At 46.1% G+C, this 22,263-nt stretch overlaps 1 protein-coding gene across 1 annotated transcript in view; it reads right to left on the bottom strand.

Annotated features, from left to right (window-relative positions):
* LOC134793946 (titin) overlaps positions 1-22,263 on the bottom strand; it is a 45,072-nt gene that overhangs the window by 10,646 nt on the left and 12,163 nt on the right. The window contains exons 15-27 of the mRNA XM_063765663.1: positions 13,638-13,898; positions 10,700-13,349; positions 10,182-10,657; positions 9,614-9,824; positions 9,272-9,423; positions 8,736-8,927; positions 8,088-8,248; positions 7,673-7,763; positions 4,725-4,956; positions 3,780-4,018; positions 3,549-3,664; positions 3,201-3,443; positions 680-922 (exon numbers count right to left, since the gene is read on the bottom strand). Coding sequence (XP_063621733.1) covers positions 680-922; positions 3,201-3,443; positions 3,549-3,664; positions 3,780-4,018; positions 4,725-4,956; positions 7,673-7,763; positions 8,088-8,248; positions 8,736-8,927; positions 9,272-9,423; positions 9,614-9,824; positions 10,182-10,657; positions 10,700-13,349; positions 13,638-13,898 — 5,267 coding nt within the window. The remainder of the gene's footprint in view (positions 1-679; positions 923-3,200; positions 3,444-3,548; positions 3,665-3,779; positions 4,019-4,724; positions 4,957-7,672; positions 7,764-8,087; positions 8,249-8,735; positions 8,928-9,271; positions 9,424-9,613; positions 9,825-10,181; positions 10,658-10,699; positions 13,350-13,637; positions 13,899-22,263) is intronic.

The following is a 22,263-nucleotide window of genomic DNA, read 5'->3' as shown; positions in this document are numbered from 1 at the left end:
CCTTCACTCTATATTTTTGAGGTGGGTAAGTACGTGAGAAAGAACCCAGATGAATTCCCCGTAGTAAGGAGCTACTCCGCAAGGAGGAAACCTGGGCTGGCTGTCCCCGCACACAGGCTACAGAAAACCGGCAAGTCTATCAAGATAATGGGTGCTAAAGTCTATAATAAGATTCCTGAGGCAATTAAAGACGTTGCCACCGAACGCCAATTCATAAACAAGCTGAAAATATATTGTCTAATGAAGGCTTACTACACAGTAAACGAGTTCTTTGATGAATAAAAATACCTATAAAAAATACATAATTGACATTGACATTATTATTACTATAAATTTATTGTTTTTAATGCATTATTATTGTTTTAATTTTAATTTATTGTAATTTTTATTGTACGGACTTGATTATTATCGTATTATTATTTTTTGAATTGATATCTAATTGAAATTTTTATATACCTACTATGAAATCATTAATTGTAATTCACTTGAATCTCATTGTAAATTGTAAATATTAACCCATGTTGACAGTGTATGATCAGTACCAATAAATAAATCTATCTATCTATCTATCTATATTCGGTTGCCGATTGCGGGTCTTAGGCTTTTTAATGAGCCGCGAAGATTAAGGACAGCGCTAGAAAGATTATTTGGATGAAATATTGGTTTGTAGTAGTCTTACCCATCCTTGCCCTTGACGGAGATGGGCTTGAGGTCGCGGGCGGGGCGCGCGGCCACACGCGGCGGCGGCGTGCGCGGCAGCGAGCGCGCCTGCACGTGCGCTGCGTGCGTGCCGTGCGTGCCGTGCGAGCCGTGCGTGCCCTGCGTGCCGTGCGAGCCGTGCGAGCCGTGCGTGCCGTGCGTGCCGTGCGATCCGTGCGCGCCCGGCGCGAGCGTGCGCGGCGCGGCCGGGAGAGGCTCCGGGCTGAGGGCCAAATAAAACGTATTTACACGTTCGAAACTAGTATATATCCGGTAAACATATTTGAAGTAAACGAGTGAATACATTCGTAGGTATTGACGGAAGCATAGTCTAATAAAAATGGTCTTCTCTTCCCAGAGTGACACAAGCTTACGTGGGCGTTTTCGGAACAAAATATTTGGGTCAAATATCACTGTCCCACGACTTTGGTATACTTTTTTACCGTCAAATACTGTTTTAAAGTGTACTACATGTATACAAAAATTGTAAAGTGATTTATTATCTGAGTATTTATGGTAAAAAACTGATTAAATGGTACTTTAAAGTAAAGAAAATGTACAAAAACTGAAGAAAGGGAGATGATTTTTGAGTGACCCATGCACACTTTGCATACTTGGGATCCAAATATTATATATCTGCCTCCTTCTAGGGCCGAACCTGGTTGTTGTGTGATAAGATCGTATCAGCCAAAATCTATTTAAAACCTTATTTTTTAGCACCTAAAGTAAAAATATGCACAAAAGTTTAATTTATTGTTGTCCTTCAATATCGACGTAGTGGAAATTTCCACCAACGTCATGGAGTTTTTACCAACTTAGTAGCAAAAATCTACTAAAGTCATACGCATTTTTACATGATCGTAACATTATGATCCTATAATTACCCGGTGTTTAGGTTTTACAAGGCAATTGGGCTCGAAAAAAGTAAGGTGTAGGTTGTGCGTCACGCTGTGCAGAAATTTGTTTTCCACAACGAACTGAATTAAACTGAAGGTAAGGAGCCAATTATTGACTAAATATTTATAAATTTCGTTAGATTATTATGTGTTGTAAGATATCAAATAATTATAATTAAGAAAATTCAAACGATCAGACCGCTATTTCGCTTTATTAACCAACCGGCATGCCTACGTCACATCCAAAACGTTACGTGATGTAGTGGAACAAAAAAACGGGACGTATGGAATGAAAATGCACGGTTTACATGCCGTCATTTTAAGTTGCCAAAATATAGTAGGTAGAGTGATATTAAAAAGACACAAATAATTTTATTCTAGCTATATTTTTCTAACTACTCGACCTACTAGTAACTACTTAGCACCAGTGGCGGCTCGACCTAAGAAGCGCTGGCAGGCGCAGGTTATGCTTTCGACTGCAGCAGTATTGCAGCACGACAATATTGCTGACTGCAAATGTCAAAAATCTGGGCAGCAACATCTATTTTGATTTTGTAGCAGTAATGCAGTCGGCAGTATTGTCGTGCTGCAATACTGCTGCAGTCGAAAGCATAATTACTGCAGGAAATTTCAAAATCTGTTAAACTATAACAATAGGTATTAATTACTAAATTATTTAATTTAGTACAACATTAAGTAGGTACTAAATTAAGTAGCTATTTTCCGTACATGTAAACCCTTCATGTAGTTCCTAAACGTGATATGATGGTCCATAACGTCACTTTGTCCTACTGTGGCTGTGATTGATTTTATTAGAATTTATATTAATTATTAGGATAATTGATACTGATTTCGATCTCATTTGCAAGAATAATATATGATAATTATTAAAACCAACTTTTTATAATACCTTTACCTTACGTTTTATAAAACAAAATGATTGCAAAGCAACGATTAAAACGAAAAATGTAACGTATTGGAAAGACTTCTTTAAATAACTTTATTGTAATACTTAGTATTGCAGTTGTTATTCGTTTTTAGAAGATTATTATTGTTTTGTATTTCAATAAATAAAAACTGGTTCACTTAAAACACTCCGATCTTCACTTAAAACCTGCCTAAAACTTGTAACGTAATGGATCGTCACATTGGCTGTCATTCAGTTTAGAGTGATTTATTAAGAATATAAATAATGTATATAGAAAGAAAGTAACATTTTCATAAAATATATAAATAGTAGATTTAATTGAACCTATTTTTAATCAAAAATATTTTTTTTTGTGTGTGGAATTCCATTACGTTACGGACACTAATTCTAAAAACGCCCTCGTCACAATAACATTGCCACTTTATATAGCGCTATCGCATATTATCATATAGCGCTGTCGCATGATGACGTAGGCTTGTGTCAGTCACGTGACCACGAAAAGACGGGAAGAGAGTACCAGGCGGAGTATTATTATTATACCATGGACGGAAGTCTGAAGTGACACAGAGCACAGAGCCCTGTACATGACAGGGATATTTACTATGAGTATTAATAATTCTACAGCGGCGCAGCGAGCCCGCGTCGACGGCCAGCAGCACGCGGTTGTAGGTAGTCACCTGTGGTCGGGCTCGAGCCGGGAGGTGCCGTACAGCACGTCGGGCACGACCCGGTCGAGCCGCCTCCTCAACGAGCCCGCCTCCACGCCGAGCAGCACGCGGTTGTAGGTAGTCACCTGTGATCGGGCTCGAGCCGGGAGGTGCCGTACAGCACGTCGGGCACGACCCGGTCGAGCCGCCTCCTCAACGAGCCCGCCTCCACGCCGAGCAGCACGCGGTTGTAGGTAGTCACCTGTGGTCGGGCTCGAGCCGGGAGGTGCCGTACAGCACGTCGGGCACGACCCGGTCGAGCCGCCTCCTCAACGAGCCCGCCTCCACGCTGAGCAGCACGCGGTTGTAGGTAGTCACCTGTGGTCGGGCTCGAGCCGGGAGGTGCCGTACAGCACGTCGGGCACGACCCGGTCGAGCCGCCTCCTCAACGAGCCCGCCTCCACGCCGAGCAGCACGCGGTTGTAGGTAGTCACCTGTGGTCGGGCTCAAGCCGGGAGGTGCCGTACAGCACGTCGGGCACGACCCGGTCGAGCCGCCTCCTCAACGAGCCCGCCTCCACGCCGAGCAGCACGCGGTTGTAGGTAGTCACCTGTGGTCGGGCTCGACCCGGGAGGTGCCGTACAGCACGTCGGGCACGACCCGGTCAAGCCGCCTCCGCAACGAGCCCGCCTCCACGCCGAGCAGCACACGGTTGGTGTACAGCTCGCGGCGGTCCTCCTCCTGCTTCTGCAGCATGAACTCCTCGAGGGTCACGAAGCCGGAGAAGGAGGCGGGCGCCGGCCGCGGGATGAAGATGCGCGACGCCACGATGTCGTTGTTGCCGAACTCTGGGGGACGGAAACAATCAGTTTGAGGTTCTTACAATCGCTTCGATGCCTCTGGGATGGGATGGATAGCCTTGACTGTGCGAAACTACAAACTCCAGTCAGCGATAAAAGGTTGTGTAAAAAAAACCGGGCAAGTGCGAGTCGGACTCGCGCACGAAGGGTTCCGTACCATAATGCAAAAAAAAAACAAAAAAAAGCAAAAAAAAAAAACGGTCACCCATCCAAATACTGACCACTCCCGACGTTGCTTAACTTTGGTCAAAAATCACGTTTGTTGTATGGGAGCCCCATTTAAATCTTTATTTTATTCTGTTTTTAGTATTTGTTGTTATAGCGGCAACAGAAATACATCATCTGTGAAAATTTCAACTGTCTAGCTATCACGGTTCGTGAGATACAGCCTGGTGACAGACGGACGGACGGACGGACGGACGGACAGCGAAGTCTTAGTAATAGGGTCCCGTTTTACCCTTTGGGTACGGAACCCTAAAAAAGTATACCTATCGCTGTCGATGACGCAGTACGGCGAGAAATAAACATTAATTAATTAAGGCCGACGTTGCTTCTAAATATTAGTTTATTGCACGATTTTCACGTGACAAATGGAGTCGGCCAGCAGCGTTAAACGCGTATACGTGGGAGGGCTCAAGTCCCTCTTTCTGAAGCAGTAATTTTACGTACTGGTATAAGGTGGTGTGTTACCTACCCAGTAAATTCGGATTAGAAGCGTGCATATAATTATGCGGCTTCCTCGGCGGCGCGGGCGGGGCCTGCAGCAGCGGCACCTGCGGGGCCTGCGGGGGCGAGGCCGGCGGGGGCTGCGAGGCCGGGGAGGCCGCGGGGGCCGGGGAGGCCGGCGATGACTCGGCCTGCGACTGTGACGGCCGCCGGTAGCTGCGGTAGTGCTCCGTCGGCACCGGCACCAGGGACTGCTTGCTCTTTATTCATTAACAAGAACCCATATTAATTTTAACACAGGGAGAGGTCATTCTCTTGAACCATAGGATAATGTCGCTCTAAACGTCGAAGGTAATTTTCAAGATTTACACGTGACGAAGTCTTGTTTTAGTAAATAATAAAGCCCGTGATTCTGCATACAGGGTGTCCCTAGCCATTGGACAAAGCCGAAATGTACATATGCATTAGGGTATTTAGAACCAGTATACAAAGTATCATAACAATCGGTGTAGCGGTTACAAAGAAATTAACAAATTACGATTTTTTTACTTCGGAACAATCTGTAAGTGTTAGTAGCTCCTTAGGTAATAAATAGTATGAAACCTTCTGCGACCGTTTTGGTTATCTTTTTTACTTATGACATTAATAAGATTCTGACTTGACAAATGTCATCATTTTCAAACAAATTGTCAAAAGCACTGCCAATGATTAATACACTATGTTTCTTTTTGTTGTCGATTATTGGAAATAACTTTTGTTTGATTTTTTTTTATCTTTTGTTCTAATTAAAAGAATATTACCGTTAGAGCATTTCTGAGAAGTAACCCTTCGTGGGATTTCAGGGTTCGTCCAATGGCTAAGGTCACCCTGTATATATTTAAATCGGGTGATTCGAGTGATATGGCTAATTTCCGTCCAATATCAATACTTCCTGTACTAAGTAAAGTTTTTGAAAAGTTAATGTTAAATGATCTACTGGGTCACTTCAACAGACATACTTTACTTACAAGCAATCAGTTTGGTTTCACAAAGGGCCGTTCCACGACCGATGCTGCTTCGGTACTTATTAAACATATTTATGATATTTGGGAAAATTCTTGTGATGCAATATGCAATTGGCATATTTTGTGATCTTTCTAAAGCATTTGATTGTGTGGATCATGGAACGCTCATTTTGAAATTAGAACACTATGGTCTGTCAGTAAATGCCCTAAACTTTATGTCTTCTTACCTTAGCAACAGAACACAAACAGTTGTTGTAAACAAAACCCGGTCTAGCGGTACTGTAGTCCAATTAGGAGTGCCACAAGGTTCTATTTTGGGTCCATTCCTGTTTTTGGTTTATATAAATGATTTGCCATGTGTAGTAGAAAATCTTTGTGAAATTGTTCTTTTTGCTGATGACACATCATTACTTTTTAAGGTTGATCGGAAATCTACCGATTACAGTGTAATTAACAGCACACTCGTTAATGTACTTAACTGGTTTACTATGAACAATTTGCTTCTTAATGCTAAGAAAACTAAATGCATTAGATTTTCTTTGCCGAATGTTAAACCAGTCGATACTAAGATACTTTTGAATAATGAATGCTTAGAGACGGTAGATAAAGCACTGTTTCTTGGTTTAACATTGGACAAAAATCTACAATGGAGTCCTCATATAAGAACACTAGCAAACAAATTAAGTTCGGCCGCTTACGCTGTGAGGAGAATTAGACAATTGACTAATGTTGAAACAGCTCGCCTTGTTTATTATACATAGTTATTTTCATAGTGTAATGTCATATGGTATTCTGGTTTGGGGCAAAGCAGCTGACATACAGACTATATTTGTCTTACAAAAGAGAGCCATTCGTTCTATATATAATTTAAGGGTGCGTGAATCATTAAGAGAACTTTATAAAGAAATTAATATTTTAACTGTAGCTTCCCAATACATATATGATAGTATTATTTATGTTGTTAAGAATCTAGACTCCTTCACTAAGAATTCTGATGTCCATAACTATAATACTAGAAATAAAAACAAGCTTGCTATCAGAAAGTTTCGTGTTCGTAAAGTACAGAAGTCATTCAATGCATTCATTTTTATAACAAGTTACCTGAGGATGCTTTAAGATTACCCTTTCCAGCTCTTAAGAATTACTTAAAAAAGTCATTGATGTTGAAGGCTTATTACAGAGTCGAGGACTACTTGACAGACAAACATGAATGGTCCAAACCAGAAACTGTAATAACGACAAGTAGCAATTAAAAGCATCGTATTATGTGTAGAGTTAAAGGTGACTCAGCTCAGGTAAGAAAGCACATCAAATTGTATGAAAGCATCAGTCAGATTCATATAATATGTATTCTCCTTTCTTTTATTGGTTTTATTTTCTTTTCCTTTTGTAAGAATTTGATATGTTTTCTGAAAGAGCTACGTATTTGTATAAAGTTATGTACTCACTGAGTATAATTGCACGAATTCTATAGTACTAATTTAAATTGTATTTTTCTTAATTACTCGTAATGCATGTTAATTATAAGATGTAATAATGTTTTGAAAAGATGTGTCCCGCCGAGTTTGTTGCCGGTCCCATATTGGGATACCCTCCTCCAATTGATGGGGGATTTAAATCTTCTCGGGGCAGAGGTGTACGGTTGGAGCCGGTAAAGGTTTATTTGACGTTCATAAGCGCATTGTAATATGCCTACTTGAATAAACTATTTTTTATCTTTTATCTTTTTTATCTTATATTATTTTTCTGCAGTCAGGCGCTTTGTAAGGGGCATGTAAACTGCATAATGTTACTTTTTACATTTCTCAGCACAAGTTTCTTGTAATGGCGAATGCTTTAGCTTAGCTTCTTTATGTTTATAAATACGTGTTCTTATGCTGTTAAATAAGAAATGAAATACCTTTGAATTATCTGAAAAAGATAATTGTAGTCATTTTCTAGGTTTCCGGGAGAACAAAAGCATGGTTCGTACCTTTTTGTCGTCTTTGTTCTTGTTCCTCGAGAAGAAGCGCAGGTACTTGCGGTCGAGACTCGCCGCGCCCACCGTCTCCGTCGACTCGCTCCTTCAACACACACAAATACAAGTACACCACCAAAAACCTACTTACATAAGTCGGAGAATTAAAATTCTTAGAATATCTCAAGGAAAACCCAAAACCTTCAACCGCATATATGGCTGAAGGGCTGGAGCTCTCTTATGGGTGCGTTCATGTGAGTCCGAAGGCAAAGCTTCATTGGGGCTGGACTCGGACAAGAACCAACGGCCAAACGTCTTAAAAAGATCTGCTTAAGGCCTCTGCATAAGAACGAGTTGCGAGGGAGCATGAATTGCCCGGCTTATCGTATTTGTTAAATTATTTCGCATACACATTAATCACATTATATACCTCTGCATGCGATGTGTCAGTTTCTTAAGCGAGCCGAACTTTGACTTGTCCTTCTCCTTGTCCTTGTTGTCGCGGTCGCGGTCTCTCGGCCTCTCGGCCTCGATGTCAGAGTCCGTTGAGTATTCCGTCTCCGAGTACTGCCTCGGTAAGTCCGCTGATAACTGCAACAAGAACGATCTTTTAACATTGGAGTTTCTTAGAAACTGTGGAAGATAGAAGGCTTAATAATAGCTTTTAGCATACGTGTTACTCGAAAAAAAATTCGTCTGTCTGTGTTCCACATGGTTGAAATGCAATGGTTGTGGAAGGAAAAGAAAGTTATGTCATTATTATACAATATACATACAAACTGATTATTATAGTCCGCAAAGTCTCGAATTCTTGATGAGAATAAATGAGAATAGCTTATAGCTGCATTGAGGCAGGGTCGCCATGTGATGCTCGGAGCACTCATGGGCATCGCTAAAAGACGTGGCCGGTGCGGTAGAACTGCAGGGAACCTCGCAACACTCACGGGCGCGGGCTGGTCGTGCGTGGCGTGGGTATGAGGTTCAGCAGGCGGATGTGGGTAGGAGCAGGCTGGTCGTGGCCTGGGTGGGGAGCCAGCAGCAGGCGAGTGTGGACCTGTAGGATGCTGGTAACACTCACGGGCGCGGGCTGGTCGTGCGTGGCGCGCGTGATGAGGTCGAGCCAGGCGCGGGTGGCGTCGGCGCTGTCGCAGGCGAAGTAGAAGGCGGTGCCGGTGTGGTACACCTTGAAGGCGTGCGGCCGCGACTTCACCTCCCCTGCTGCGGCGGCGGTGAAGCCCGCCAGCTGGATCATGCAGTCCGCCCGTGTGCCCTGCGATTCATTACATTTACATTTTATCATTCATTCATCGTAATTAATTACCTACTGTATTGCCTATTAAGAGTATTAAGTACTTAGATAAGTAAGATAGATACCATTTTCTCTTCACGAGTGCATTTCTGTTATTTATTTCACAATACATATGTTGAATGTATTTACAATAAATTATTTCACAGCATGCTCGAAATAAAACACCAGAAAAATATTAGAAAAGTGTAAACAACAATAATTTTAGACACAATTTATATTTAATAAATCAAAGAGAAGTATAAAGAACTTCGGTAGCATGGCGGGTGGGGTCTCGCAACAGGTCCCCTTGGGCTGCCGTCACTCACGTCGGGGCTCCTATAAGCGTACAGCGTGGTGTCGGCGAGCAGCAGGTACCTCCTCGCCCAGCGCGCCTGCTGCTGGCCGCGGGCTCGCACCCGCTGCCACACGGGGCCGCCCGCACCCCCCGCGAGTGCGCGTGCCGCGACGCCGCGACGTTCTGTAACACAAGGGATAGCCTGCAGTACCGATCCAGATAAAGTGTATTTTGAATTATACTTAAAATACAAATCCACAATATATAAAATAACAATACATTTTCAGAAATAACTCGAAAAATAAAAACCTCAAGAACACCATAACTTCACCTTAATTTCCGAATCTGTATAAATAAATGTAATAGAACTCACTGGCAAGCAGGGAGTTCTTCTTCTTCAAGCTCTTGGACTTGTAGGTCGGAAAGATGCCGCGGGTGGGTGCGTTGGTCGCTGCAGGCGCCTCGGGCCGCGGGCCCGGCAGCCCGGGGCCCTGCGGGGCGGGCCGCGAGGGGGGCTCCGCGGGGGGCTCCGCGGGTGGCACGCGCAGGTCGTGCCGAGTCAGGTGCCGGAGAGGTACGGATATCTAAGAGGGCAGATAATATGCATGATATTGATAGGTATTAGTCGCAAAAAGTAGCCGAAATCTTTAATAGGTAGGCTATTCCGCAGCGTGCGCGACAGCCGCCACAGTCTCCTGGCCGTCGTGGCTGACAGATGGCGCACGGGTCCTCTCTGCATTTATTTATTTATTTGTTGTCACTTAGCAACTATCCTTACAGGTTAACCCAATACAATAGTGCCTTACTAACTAGGTATGTACATTATATTAATTATAATGACAACACAAAACATTTAAACAGATTTTTACAAATTCGGGCGGCACGGGGCGCAGCGCGGGGTGGGGGGGCGGCGCGGGGGGGACTCCTGGTGTACAGCTCACCTGCGACACGTCGATCCTGTGCGGGCGGGGCGGGCTGGTGGGGGTGGAGGCGGGCTCGGGCGGCACGGGGCGCAGCGCGGGGTAGGGGAGCGGCGCGGGGGGGACTCCTGGTGTACAGCTCACCTGCGACACGTCGATCCTGTGCGGGCGGGGCGGGCTGGTGGGGGTGGAGGCGGGCTCGGGCGGCACGGGGCGCAGCGCGGGGTAGGGGAGCGGCGCGGGGGGGACTCCTGGTGTACAGCTCACCTGCGACACGTCGATCCTGTGCGGGCGGGGCGGGCTGGTGGGGGTGGAGGCGGGCTCGGGCGGCACGGGGCGCAGCGCGGGGTAGGGGAGCGGCGCGGGGGGGACTCCTGGTGTACAGCTCACCTGCGACACGTCGATCCTGTGCGGGCGGGGCGGGCTGGTGGGGGTGGAGGCGGGCTCGGGCGGCACGGGGCGCAGCGCGGGGTAGGGGAGCGGCGCGGGGGGGACTCCTGGTGTTCAGCTCACCTGCGACACGTCGATCCTGTGCGGGCGGGGCGGGCTGGTGGGGGTGGAGGCGGGCTCGGGCGGCACGGGGCGCAGCGAGGGGTAGGGGAGCGGCGCGGGGGGGACTCCTGGTGTACAGCTCACCTGCGACACGTCGATCCTGTGCGGGCGGGGCGGGCTGGTGGGGGTGGAGGCGGGCTCGGGCGGCACGGGGCGCAGCGCGGGGTAGGGGAGCGGCGCGGGGGGGACTCCTGGTGTACAGCTCACCTGCGACACGTCGATCCTGTGCGGGCGGGGCGGGCTGGTGGGGGTGGTGGCGGGCTCGGACGGCACGGGGCGCAGCGCGGGGTAGGGGAGCGGCGCGGGGGGGACTCCTGGTGTACAGCTCACCTGCGACACGTCGATCCTGTGCGGGCGGGGCGGGCTGGTGGGGGTGGAGGCGGGCTCGGGCGGCACGGGGCGCAGCGCGGGGTAGGGGAGCGGCGCGGGGGGGACTCCTGGTGTACAGCTCACCTGCGACACGTCGATCCTGTGCGGGCGGGGCGGGCTGGTGGGGGTGGTGGCGGGCTCGGACGGCACGGGGCGCAGCGCGGGGTAGGGGAGCGGCGCGGGGGGGACTCCTGGTGTACAGCTCACCTGCGACACGTCGATCCTGTGCGGGCGGGGCGGGCTGGTGGGGGTGGAGGCGGGCTCGGGCGGCACGGGGCGCAGCGCGGGGTAGGGGAGCGGCGCGGGGGGGACTCCTGGTGTACAGCTCACCTGCGACACGTCGATCCTGTGCGGGCGGGGCGGGCTGGTGGGGGTGGTGGCGGGCTCGGACGGCACGGGGCGCAGCGCGGGGTAGGGGAGCGGCGCGGGGGGGACTCCTGGTGTACAGCTCACCTGCGACACGTCGATCCTGTGCGGGCGGGGCGGGCTGGTGGGGGTGGAGGCGGGCTCGGGCGGCACGGGGCGCAGCGCGGGGTAGGGGAGCGGCGCGGGGGGGACTCCTGGTGTACAGCTCACCTGCGACACGTCGATCCTGTGCGGGCGGGGCGGGCTGGTGGGGGTGGAGGCGGGCTCGGGCGGCACGGGGCGCAGCGCGGGGTAGGGGAGCGGCGCGGGGGGGACTCCTGGTGTACAGCTCACCTGCGACACGTCGATCCTGTGCGGGCGGGGCGGGCTGGTGGGGGTGGAGGCGGGCTCGGGCGGCACGGGGCGCAGCGCGGGGTAGGGGAGCGGCGCGGGGGGGACTCCTGGTGTACAGCTCACCTGCGACACGTCGATCCTGTGCGGGCGGGGCGGGCTGGTGGGGGTGGTGGCGGGCTCGGACGGCACGGGGCGCAGCGCGGGGTAGGGGAGCGGCGCGGGGGGGACTCCTGGTGTACAGCTCACCTGCGACACGTCGATCCTGTGCGGGCGGGGCGGGCTGGTGGGGGTGGAGGCGGGCTCGGGCGGCACGGGGCGCAGCGCGGGGTAGGGGAGCGGCGCGGGGGGGACTCCTGGTGTACAGCTCACCTGCGACACGTCGATCCTGTGCGGGCGGGGCGGGCTGGTGGGGGTGGAGGCGGGCTCGGGCGGCACGGGGCGCAGCGCGGGGTAGGGGAGCGGCGCGGGGGGGACTCCTGGTGTACAGCTCACCTGCGACACGTCGATCCTGTGCGGGCGGGGCGGGCTGGTGGGGGTGGAGGCGGGCTCGGGCGGCACGGGGCGCAGCGCGGGGTAGGGGAGCGGCGCGGGGGGGACTCCTGGTGTACAGCTCACCTGCGACACGTCGATCCTGTGCGGGCGGGGCGGGCTGGTGGGGGTGGAGGCGGGCTCGGGCGGCACGGGGCGCAGCGCGGGGTAGGGGAGCGGCGCGGGGGGGACTCCTGGTGTACAGCTCACCTGCGACACGTCGATCCTGTGCGGGCGGGGCGGGCTGGTGGGGGTGGTGGCGGGCTCGGACGGCACGGGGCGCAGCGCGGGGTAGGGGAGCGGCGCGGGGGGGACTCCTGGTGTACAGCTCACCTGCGACACGTCGATCCTGTGCGGGCGGGGCGGGCTGGTGGGGGTGGAGGCGGGCTCGGGCGGCACGGGGCGCAGCGCGGGGTAGGGGAGCGGCGCGGGGGGGACTCCTGGTGTACAGCTCACCTGCGACACGTCGATCCTGTGCGGGCGGGGCGGGCTGGTGGGGGTGGTGGCGGGCTCGGACGGCACGGGGCGCAGCGCGGGGTAGGGGAGCGGCGCGGGGGGGACTCCTGGTGTACAGCTCACCTGCGACACGTCGATCCTGTGCGGGCGGGGCGGGCTGGTGGGGGTGGAGGCGGGCTCGGGCGGCACGGGGCGCAGCGCGGGGTAGGGGAGCGGCGCGGGGGGGACTCCTGGTGAACAGCTCACCTGCGACACGTCGATCCTGTGCGGGCGGGGCGGGCTGGTGGGGGTGGTGGCGGGCTCGGACGGCACGGGGCGCAGCGCGGGGTAGGGGAGCGGCGCGGGGGGGACTCCTGGTGTACAGCTCACCTGCGACACGTCGATCCTGTGCGGGCGGGGCGGGCTGGTGGGGGTGGAGGCGGGCTCGGGCGGCACGGGGCGCAGCGCGGGGTAGGGGAGCGGCGCGGGGCGGGCGCGGGGCCGGGGGCGGGGGGAGGGCGCGGGCCGCAGGGGAGGGGGCGGCGTCCGCGCCAGCGACTCCTGGATGTTGCGGACCGCCTCGCTCACGGACACCGAACGCTCCTCCTGAACAACAATCATTGTTTATATCAGAAACCGTAGAACAAAGCCTAGACATCGAATTTAAATACGAGCTAGACCGCGTACTCTTTGCTCCGACCGCCTTCTGTAAGATTGTACATCTACTGTAGACCTGCGCTCTTAGCGGACAGTCGCCGCACGCGGCCATTGGCTTCGACGTTGCCAGCCTTAACCGTTTCTAGGTCCGGCTCGGCCTCGCCGAACGCGAACTCCTTGCGTTCGTCCGTCAGCCTCCTCCTCTGTAAGATACACCTGTATATCTACTAAAAGTACCTGCGGACTCTTAGCCGACAGTCGCCGCACGCGACCTTGGGCCTCGACGCTGACATTAACAGCCTCGACCGTTTCGGGACCAGGCTCGGCCTCACCGAACGCGAACTCGTTCCTCTCGTCCGTGAGCCGCCTCTTCTGCAAGATGGCCTCTTCGATCTGCGAACTGGACTTCTTGAAGTCGAGGATCTGATCGGCCTTCTCGGCGGAGTGCACGAACACCGTCGGCGAGTCGGCAGGCGTCGTCGGGGATTCAGGGATCACCTGGTTACAAGTTACAATGTCAGGATATGACCAAAAGTGACGGTATCAGATTATACACACCTAAAGCCTGACAAGGAATATATGATCATGCGCCATGTTGCGGAATTTCATTGGAACTAATTTCTTACACTGGCAATAATTTTAATGATAGGTTGTCACTGTTGTCAGTGTCATTGTGGCGGTTTACTTGCTTATACTTAAGTGTTGAATATTTAAATAATAAATGACAAAAAATGGCCAAAACTATACATAATCAAGAGCGAAACATTGTAAATACTCGTAATGTAAATAATAAACTGCTGAAAAAAAAACCGTTCGGGAAATTAAACTATTTCGCTACGAAACATTTCCAAATTAACATCAGAGCTGACAGGTAAACAAATCAAAATGTCATTATAGGCTGGTTATTACGACTTGGTTATTGTAGTGTTATGTTAAGCGCGAGGAAATACTTAAGTACAATAACAAAGATGTGTTTGGAAAATATTTACTATGGGCAAAGATATACATAACATACATTATCATTTTTAGTTTTAATCTTGTGTCGATAGATGGCTATAAATTTGCGGTGACTACAAAATTTACTATGATAATAACGCTCTCTTCTCTTTGCTATGGGCTTTGGAGACGATCAATTTTGTTCATGGACAATGTAGCAGACCTTATGTAAGGTAATTTTGACCTATGTGTGACCCGTAAGAAAATCCATGAATTGTATACGGTAAAAACCGACAATAAAAAAATGTGAACACCGAATATTTGGATTCTGATTATGATAGAGTGAATAAAAGTATGTAAGTCAAAATAACGAGTTGCCAATCCACATTTATTTATTTATTTAATCTTTATTGTACAAAAGAAAAACCTTATAGTACAAAAGGCGGACTTAATGCCATAAGGCATTCTCTACCCGTCAACCTTAAGGCTAAGCAGAGAGATTGTGAGCGGTGCTACAATTACAACAGCAAAAACAATCAATAAATTACGAATAACATATTAATTACCTATACAAATATACTATAATATATATACACATATATATCTATATATATACAGTATAAATAACGACGAAACATATTATGAAACTAATAATACACTAAGAATTTTTCATTCTGCTAGCAAAGAAAGCACGTACGGATTTATTGAAAGCGAACATATTAGGCGCATTTTTTAAGTCCGTTCCAAAGACGCGCCACCTGCACAGTGAACGAATTCGACATGAACCCGGTTCGGTGAGGAGGGATGGACAGAGACATATTGCCAGAAGAGCGAAGTTGGCGGACGCGAGAAACGCCGTAGTATTGAAAGAAGGATTTGAGGTATTCCGGAGAGAGTGGATTATTAAGCACAGAAAAAAGAGAAAAGCAAGCGAATATTGCGACGTTGTCGAATGGGAAGCCAGCCAAGCTGAGAGCGAAAAGAAGAAACGTGGTCATATTTGCGGAGGCAATAAATGAAGCGAATGCAGTTATTAAACAGGCGATCCAATTTATCAAGAAGCTCTTCGTTTATGTCAAAGAGAAGGGCGACCTAATATAATATTTAATATCTTTTGTACCTACTACATGTATGCAATTATGAAAGAATAAAGAATAAAGGGAATTCACCAGAGGCCAGTGAAGAGTTGATGATGTCAGCTATCACAGGAAGCACACAGTCGAGGACTGACACAATCATGTAACGACTGACATCATCACAACCCACGGCTTTTGACTTGATAGCCTTAATAATGACTTTTATGTCAAATTCAGAGACAGGACAGAATGAGAAATAATCTGTGACAGGAGAAGGTAAAGAAGAGATGTCAGATAGGGTAGTGGCCTTAATAGCGGTGTCAATAGAAGGAGCGGAGGAAAAATGCCTGTTAAGGTCATTGAGAGAAAACAAACTGCCATTAAAACTATTGGGGGGTTTTCCCAGGCCAAGAGATCTGAGGAATTTCCAAACATCGGCCATAGACGAAGAGGAAACATTACGGTGAATAAATTGACGCTTCGCTGTACGTACCATCTGGTTGCAACGATTACGAGCTGCCTTAAAGAGTTTCCAATTGTCATCCGTGCGGTTACGTTTAAAGAGCCCGAAAGCTCTGTTCCTCCTCCTCATTGCCATTCGGACGCCCTCAGTGATCCAAGGAGCCGGCGGACGCCGAACTCTAACTGTATGAACATGCGCATGTTTGTCGAAAAGCCCTAAAATCGCATCATTTTGAGCAGAAATAAGAACAACTAGGGATACTTTTTGAGGTAAGTGTTAGAGCGCATGGACATGCGTGTGTCGCTCGGTGGCGTATAGGGAACTGACGTTGATTGGCCGATAGCCGATGCTCGTTGCACACATATGCATGCTCTCGCGCACACTTTATTAACACATAGAAAACAACAGTGGTAAGCAAGGTAAGTACCTACATATGATTTTATAATATTAAACTAAAATGTATATTAATTACTAAGTTTTATGTTTCAGGTTATTTATTTCAGGTCCAGCCCAAGTAGCACAGATAGCTCTATAACTACTCACTTTTAGTTCTATCTAACGCTCTGTGCGTATTAAGACACTTATAAGAGCACACTCGTGGTCCTACAGCTGTATAATAGATCTCAGTGATATTTATATAGCTTAGGGCTGATTAAAAGCTGCATTACGGCTCTGAAAACTACCATTAATACGCAAAGAGTGATATAAAGGTATATTTGCTACGACCCTATACAGCTTTAAGGGTTATCAAATGCTTTAACCGTTATAAGGTCTGTTTAGTGGATAAAATTACGCCATGTGCTGTATAAGGAGTTAATTGTGGACTTTTATTACGTTGACTTATTAAGGGAGCACAAGTGAACCATTATGAAGCTAATAGACTTATAATGGAACACATGTGGCACATAATACAGCTTGTCGCTTAACATGTTTACCACTAAGCAGCTTTTATTACACTGACTTTTAAGGGAGCACGAGTGAACTAATATGAAGCCAATAGACGTATAATGGAACACATGTGGCGCATAATACAGCTTATCGCTGAACATGTTTACCGCTAAGCAGCTTCTATTACGCTGACTTTTAAAGGAAGCACGAATGAACTATTATGAAGCCAATAGACGTATAATGGAACACACGTGGCGCATAATACAGCTTATCGCTGAACATGTTTACCGCTAACCAGCTTTTATTACGCTGACTTTTAAGGGAGCACGAGTGAACTAATATGAAGCCAATAGACGTATAAATGGAACACATGGGGCGCATAATACAGCTTATAGCTGAACATGTTTACCGCTAAGCAGCTTTTATTATTCTGACTTTTTGAGGAAGCACGAATGAACTATTATGAAGCCAATAGACGTATAATGGAACACATGGGGCGCATAATACAGCTTATCGCTGAACATGTTTACCGCTAAAGCAGCTTTTATTTCGCTGACTTGTTATAAGGGAGAACGAGTGAACTATTATGAAACCAATAGACGTATAATCGAACACATGTGGCGCATAATACGGCTGAGCGCTGAACATGTTTACCGCTAAGCAGCCTATTATACTACCATTGGGACTGTCTGCATAGCGGCTGTTAAAACGTTCATAAGATGCCTTATAACTGTTTAGAGGTTCACTAGTGTATCGAAATAACGACTTGGACTTTATAGTGGTTCACTTAAGTATCTTTATGAGATATATAACAGTCGTATGCTGCATATAAGAATTTTAACGGTTCACGTTGCTTTTTAACATTGACCGCCATTTTATTGTATATAACCTACAAAATTGAAATTGCTTTTCCAACTTTTAAGGGTAACAATATGGTTTTGTGCCTGAGTTCTTAACCTAAATCATTAGTTTAGTACTTCCTATAACGTATTATTAACTTTTTATCTCATAATTCTGTCCAAACCACTGAAATAGTTTTTACACATAGCTTATTTATATCATTTATTTAAATAAATACTGATTATTTTCGTGGCGCACTGAAATTTTCTTAGATAATGTATATATATAATGTCAATAAACTTGCATTCCCAAACATCTTTCTCGCATTAATAAATAAAAGATCATGTACAAACATTTAACTAAACACTTTAACAAAATGACTTATGGTGTCGTTGGGCTTAACGTTTTTGCTTCAATATAAATATATTCACCTCTGCGTTCGTCGTCACTATACTAAATATAATAGCTGATTTTTAAGGCAGAGGTGTAAAAGTATGTTATTAATTATCTTTTATTCAGCCCAACGTCAATCTTTCCCGGTATTAGGGCGCACATGTGACATATTAGCTGAATAAAGGGTAACTGGTGGTCTCTTACCCAGCCAATATACACCTCTTATAACTCCTGTTACCCCTTATAATTCCGTTAAATTACTGCTACAACGCTCTTAAGTAGCTATGTGAACTTAAGGCTGCCTAATTTGTGCCCATTTAAGAGTTATAAAAGCTGAAAAGACGCTTATACAGCTTTTATGCAGCGTTTATATTCCAGCTTCAAGCGTATTCGTACTTCATTATGCGGCTGCTATACAGCTAATCTGTGCTACTTGGGAGTATATTGCGTCGTCTACAACAGGAGACCAATCGATAGCAGCGGCGTCATTTAAAAGACATTGAGTATTAATCTTGGCAAAGCTACGCATTGAATGAGAGTAGGTTTGCATTTAGGTGCCTTGATTTTGTAGGATGCAAATACAAGGTCGTGGTGAGAGAAACCTGGCGCCATGAACTGACCATGCTTGGTGACAAGATTTGGCGATGAAGTAATGATCACATCGAGCCAAGTGTCCGATGACGCCGTATGATGAGTGGGGCCCAATGGGAGAAGAGAGAAACTGACCGACTGAAGTAGTGACCTAAGTTTACGAGAATGTGTTGTGTCTTTCAAAAGGTCAGTGTTTAGATCCCACATGATCAGGTGATGTGTGTAATCAGAACTCACGGACTCAAGAATCCGTTCCAGATGAGAAAAATAATCAACGGTAGGGGGACTATAAATGACACCCAGTACTGCCTTAACCCCTTTGACATTCACCTCGAGAAATATCCATTCCGCTGAGCCAGAGTAAAGAGAAGGAGTCGAATTGAGCAATTTGTACGGAATGGTACCTCTAAGGTAAATGGCTACGCCACCACCACCCTTGCCGATTCGGTCATTCCTGATCAACACATATCCAGGTAAGGCATAGGAGGTCTAGTCTAGGGTAGGCTTCAACCAGCTTTCCGACACCAAGATGGCATGGACAAAGTCGGACTGAAATGTATCAATAAGCTCGCTATAGTGAGAGGGGATACTTTGGGCATTAATATGGCATACATTAAAGTCACCGGAGTTGAGAAATACGCGAGACACGAGAGAGCACATTGTTCAGACTATACTGAACTGTTGCCATATAAATGAGAATAATAGCGCCCTCTTGACAATGATCATATATTCCTGGTCAGGCTTTAAATATATATATATATATATATATATATATATATATATATATATATATATTAAGAAACAAACAGTCTTATAAAACAGATAAGTATATAGAGTAACATTCTTCTAGTAATAGACTTATAGTTTCCTATATGTAAACAAATATTATAATAAAAACTTATTACTACGTATAAATGACATGCATATGGACTAGTATGTGTGACGAGATATGCGAGGAAATCTTAATTTAGGTGGTCATACAGGTGTTTTTTATTTTAAAGAAGAAAAAACTATTTTTTTATACAATCTTAGTGAGCTGCTAAATATGTCTACGTTTTGGCACTTTACATTGTACAACCTACATGTGCGTTTAATGTATGAGTGCTGCGCATGTTTAGTTCTGCTGCTTTTGATACTAAATAACATTTTATTTCGACAACTACGTTCTGTTCTGCGGGGTACGCGTAAATCTATCTTTTCTAAAAGTTCAGGGGCATCTACTAAATTATTGAATATTTTGAATAAGAAAATTAAATCAGTACAGGAGCGTCTTATGGAAAGAGATTGAAGATTGTAACTGGCTAAAGGAGGAGGCGTAACTTTCGTAATTTCTACCTGTTCGGAATTCAAGAGCCTTTATGAATGTCAACGATGACGTATGTCAACGACATGTGTAATACGGTCGGAGAACAGTATGTGTACCAGTTTGCCGATGACACTTGCATAGTGGTTGCGGATAGGGATCTAAAGACTGCCTCACAAAAAATTCAAGATATATTCGACACCATCTGTAAGTGGTCACATGACGTTGGCCTAATCCTAAATGCGGATAAAACGAAAGCCATGCACATACGTTCTTCACATAACAAATTTTCCTTCATTCCAGTAATCAAGGCGCACTCACACAGTTGCCTACACATACAACACATAAACTGCGACTGCCCTACTATAGATTTTGTGAAAGAACATATGTACATTGGTTTATTAATTGATTATCGGTTCAATTGGCAGCCACATACTGAATACGTATGCAATAAACTTAGATCTGTCCTAGGAAGGCTAACAATTTTAAGACATAAGATACCATACAACACCTTACGAATGTTATACCTCTCTCTGGCGGAATCGGTAATACGATATGGGCTTAACAGTTACGGAAGATCATATAAAACCAATCTTGCTAAAATATATAACCTACAGAAAACACTGTTGAAAACCATTGTGCCCAACAATATAAAAACAAAACATAGTGATGGCTATTCCCACCTGTTCCAATTTTGTAACGTACTTCCCGTACAAAACCTAGTCCAGTTAGCAATGCTTAAAGAAAATTGCAAGGATATATCTGATTTAAAAGAATACAATCGTAACAGTAGGTTAAGAGGTTTACCTAACTCACATCGATTTATATTACCACCAACAAAAAATGTCTACGGCATGAGAACCAACTATTATTTGCTTCCAAAAATATTAAACACCCTTCCGAAACATTTACAAGATTTATACCTAACCAATCCTGAATCAACTAAAGATGTAAAAAAATACCTGTTATCATCTAGGAATTATGAATATATTTTATAAAACGTAACTTTAATGTAACATGTGTACAATTTCATAACATACCTATGTAGTGCATTTAGTCCGAACTCTAGCTGTAAACAAGCCATTTTTGGCTTAGCAGTTAAGAAACATGAAACTCTGCGATTCATTTAATTGTTTAGAACTTTAATAAATGAAAAAAAAAAAAAAAGAATATTTTTTGTAATCTTTCTATTGTTTCTGTGTACATCATGACAGGGGTTCCATACTACAGAAGCAAATTCTAAGCGACTTCTAACATACCTATTATAAAGTAACTTATACGTCAGGGGTCTTCGAAAGGGTTTTGCGACGCGAAGAATAAAGCCTAACTGTTTATACGCTTTATTTAGGATATTATCAATATGAAGATTAAAGGTTAATTTTGTGTCCATTATTACCCCCAGATCACGTATGCTATCCCGCCGAGTTAAAGTATCTCCACATAAAGTATAATTGTGTAATATGGGCTGTTTTTTTCGTGTAAATGTGATTACGGAACATTTGTCATTATTTAAAAAGAGGTTATTTTGAGCACAGTAATCCTCAAATCTTTTCAGATCGTCTTGCAAATCAGAACAGTCAGTGTGCGTTTTAATAACTCTGTAAAGTTTGGTATCATCTGCATAAAGCAAGGCTCTCGAGTTGGACAAACACTCTGTAATATCATTTATGTACAGAATAAATAACAATGGGCCCAAATGTGATCCCTGTGGGACGCCTGACGTGGTCTGTTTGAAGACAGATGAAAAACCTCCCAGTACTACCGCTTGTGATCTGTTTTCTACGTATGATTTAACCCACCGGAAAAGGTCACCATGCATACCAAGGTTCCATAGTTTTAATAAGAGCGTATTATAAGAAATTTTATCAAACGCCTTTGCGAAATCTGTATACACTGCATCGACCTGATATTTATTGTCCATGGCATGACGTATAATCTCGCTAAAAGACAAAAGATTACTTTCGACGCTTCGACCTTTGTAGAACCCATGCTGGTTTGGATTAATATGACGACGAACGGCGTAGGAAAGCTGATCGGTTACAATTTTTTCTAATATTTTGCCAAATTGGCACAATTTTGAAATAGGTCTATAATTTTCGATATTCTGACTGATATTACGTTTGGGTATCGGTGTTATCCAAGCTGTTTTCCAGATTTGTGGAAAATGTCCTTCACTAATAGATTGTTTGAAAATCCAAGTGATAGGAAATACTAATGTGTCCGCGCATTTGCTTATTAATAGTGGGTGAATTCTATCAGGACCAGCGCCCTTGTTTACATTGACTAACTTTAAATATTTGAGAACTAAATCATTTGTTAAATTAATTGTATTAATGTTAAAAACCGGTTTTAATGGAGGTTCTAGACAATCGA

This window comes from Cydia splendana, chromosome 9, assembly GCF_910591565.1.
Source record: "Cydia splendana chromosome 9, ilCydSple1.2, whole genome shotgun sequence".
Taxonomy (NCBI): domain Eukaryota; kingdom Metazoa; phylum Arthropoda; class Insecta; order Lepidoptera; family Tortricidae; genus Cydia; species Cydia splendana.
Note: the sequence above shows the minus strand (reverse complement) of the source record. Positions and strands in the feature narration are given on the sequence as shown.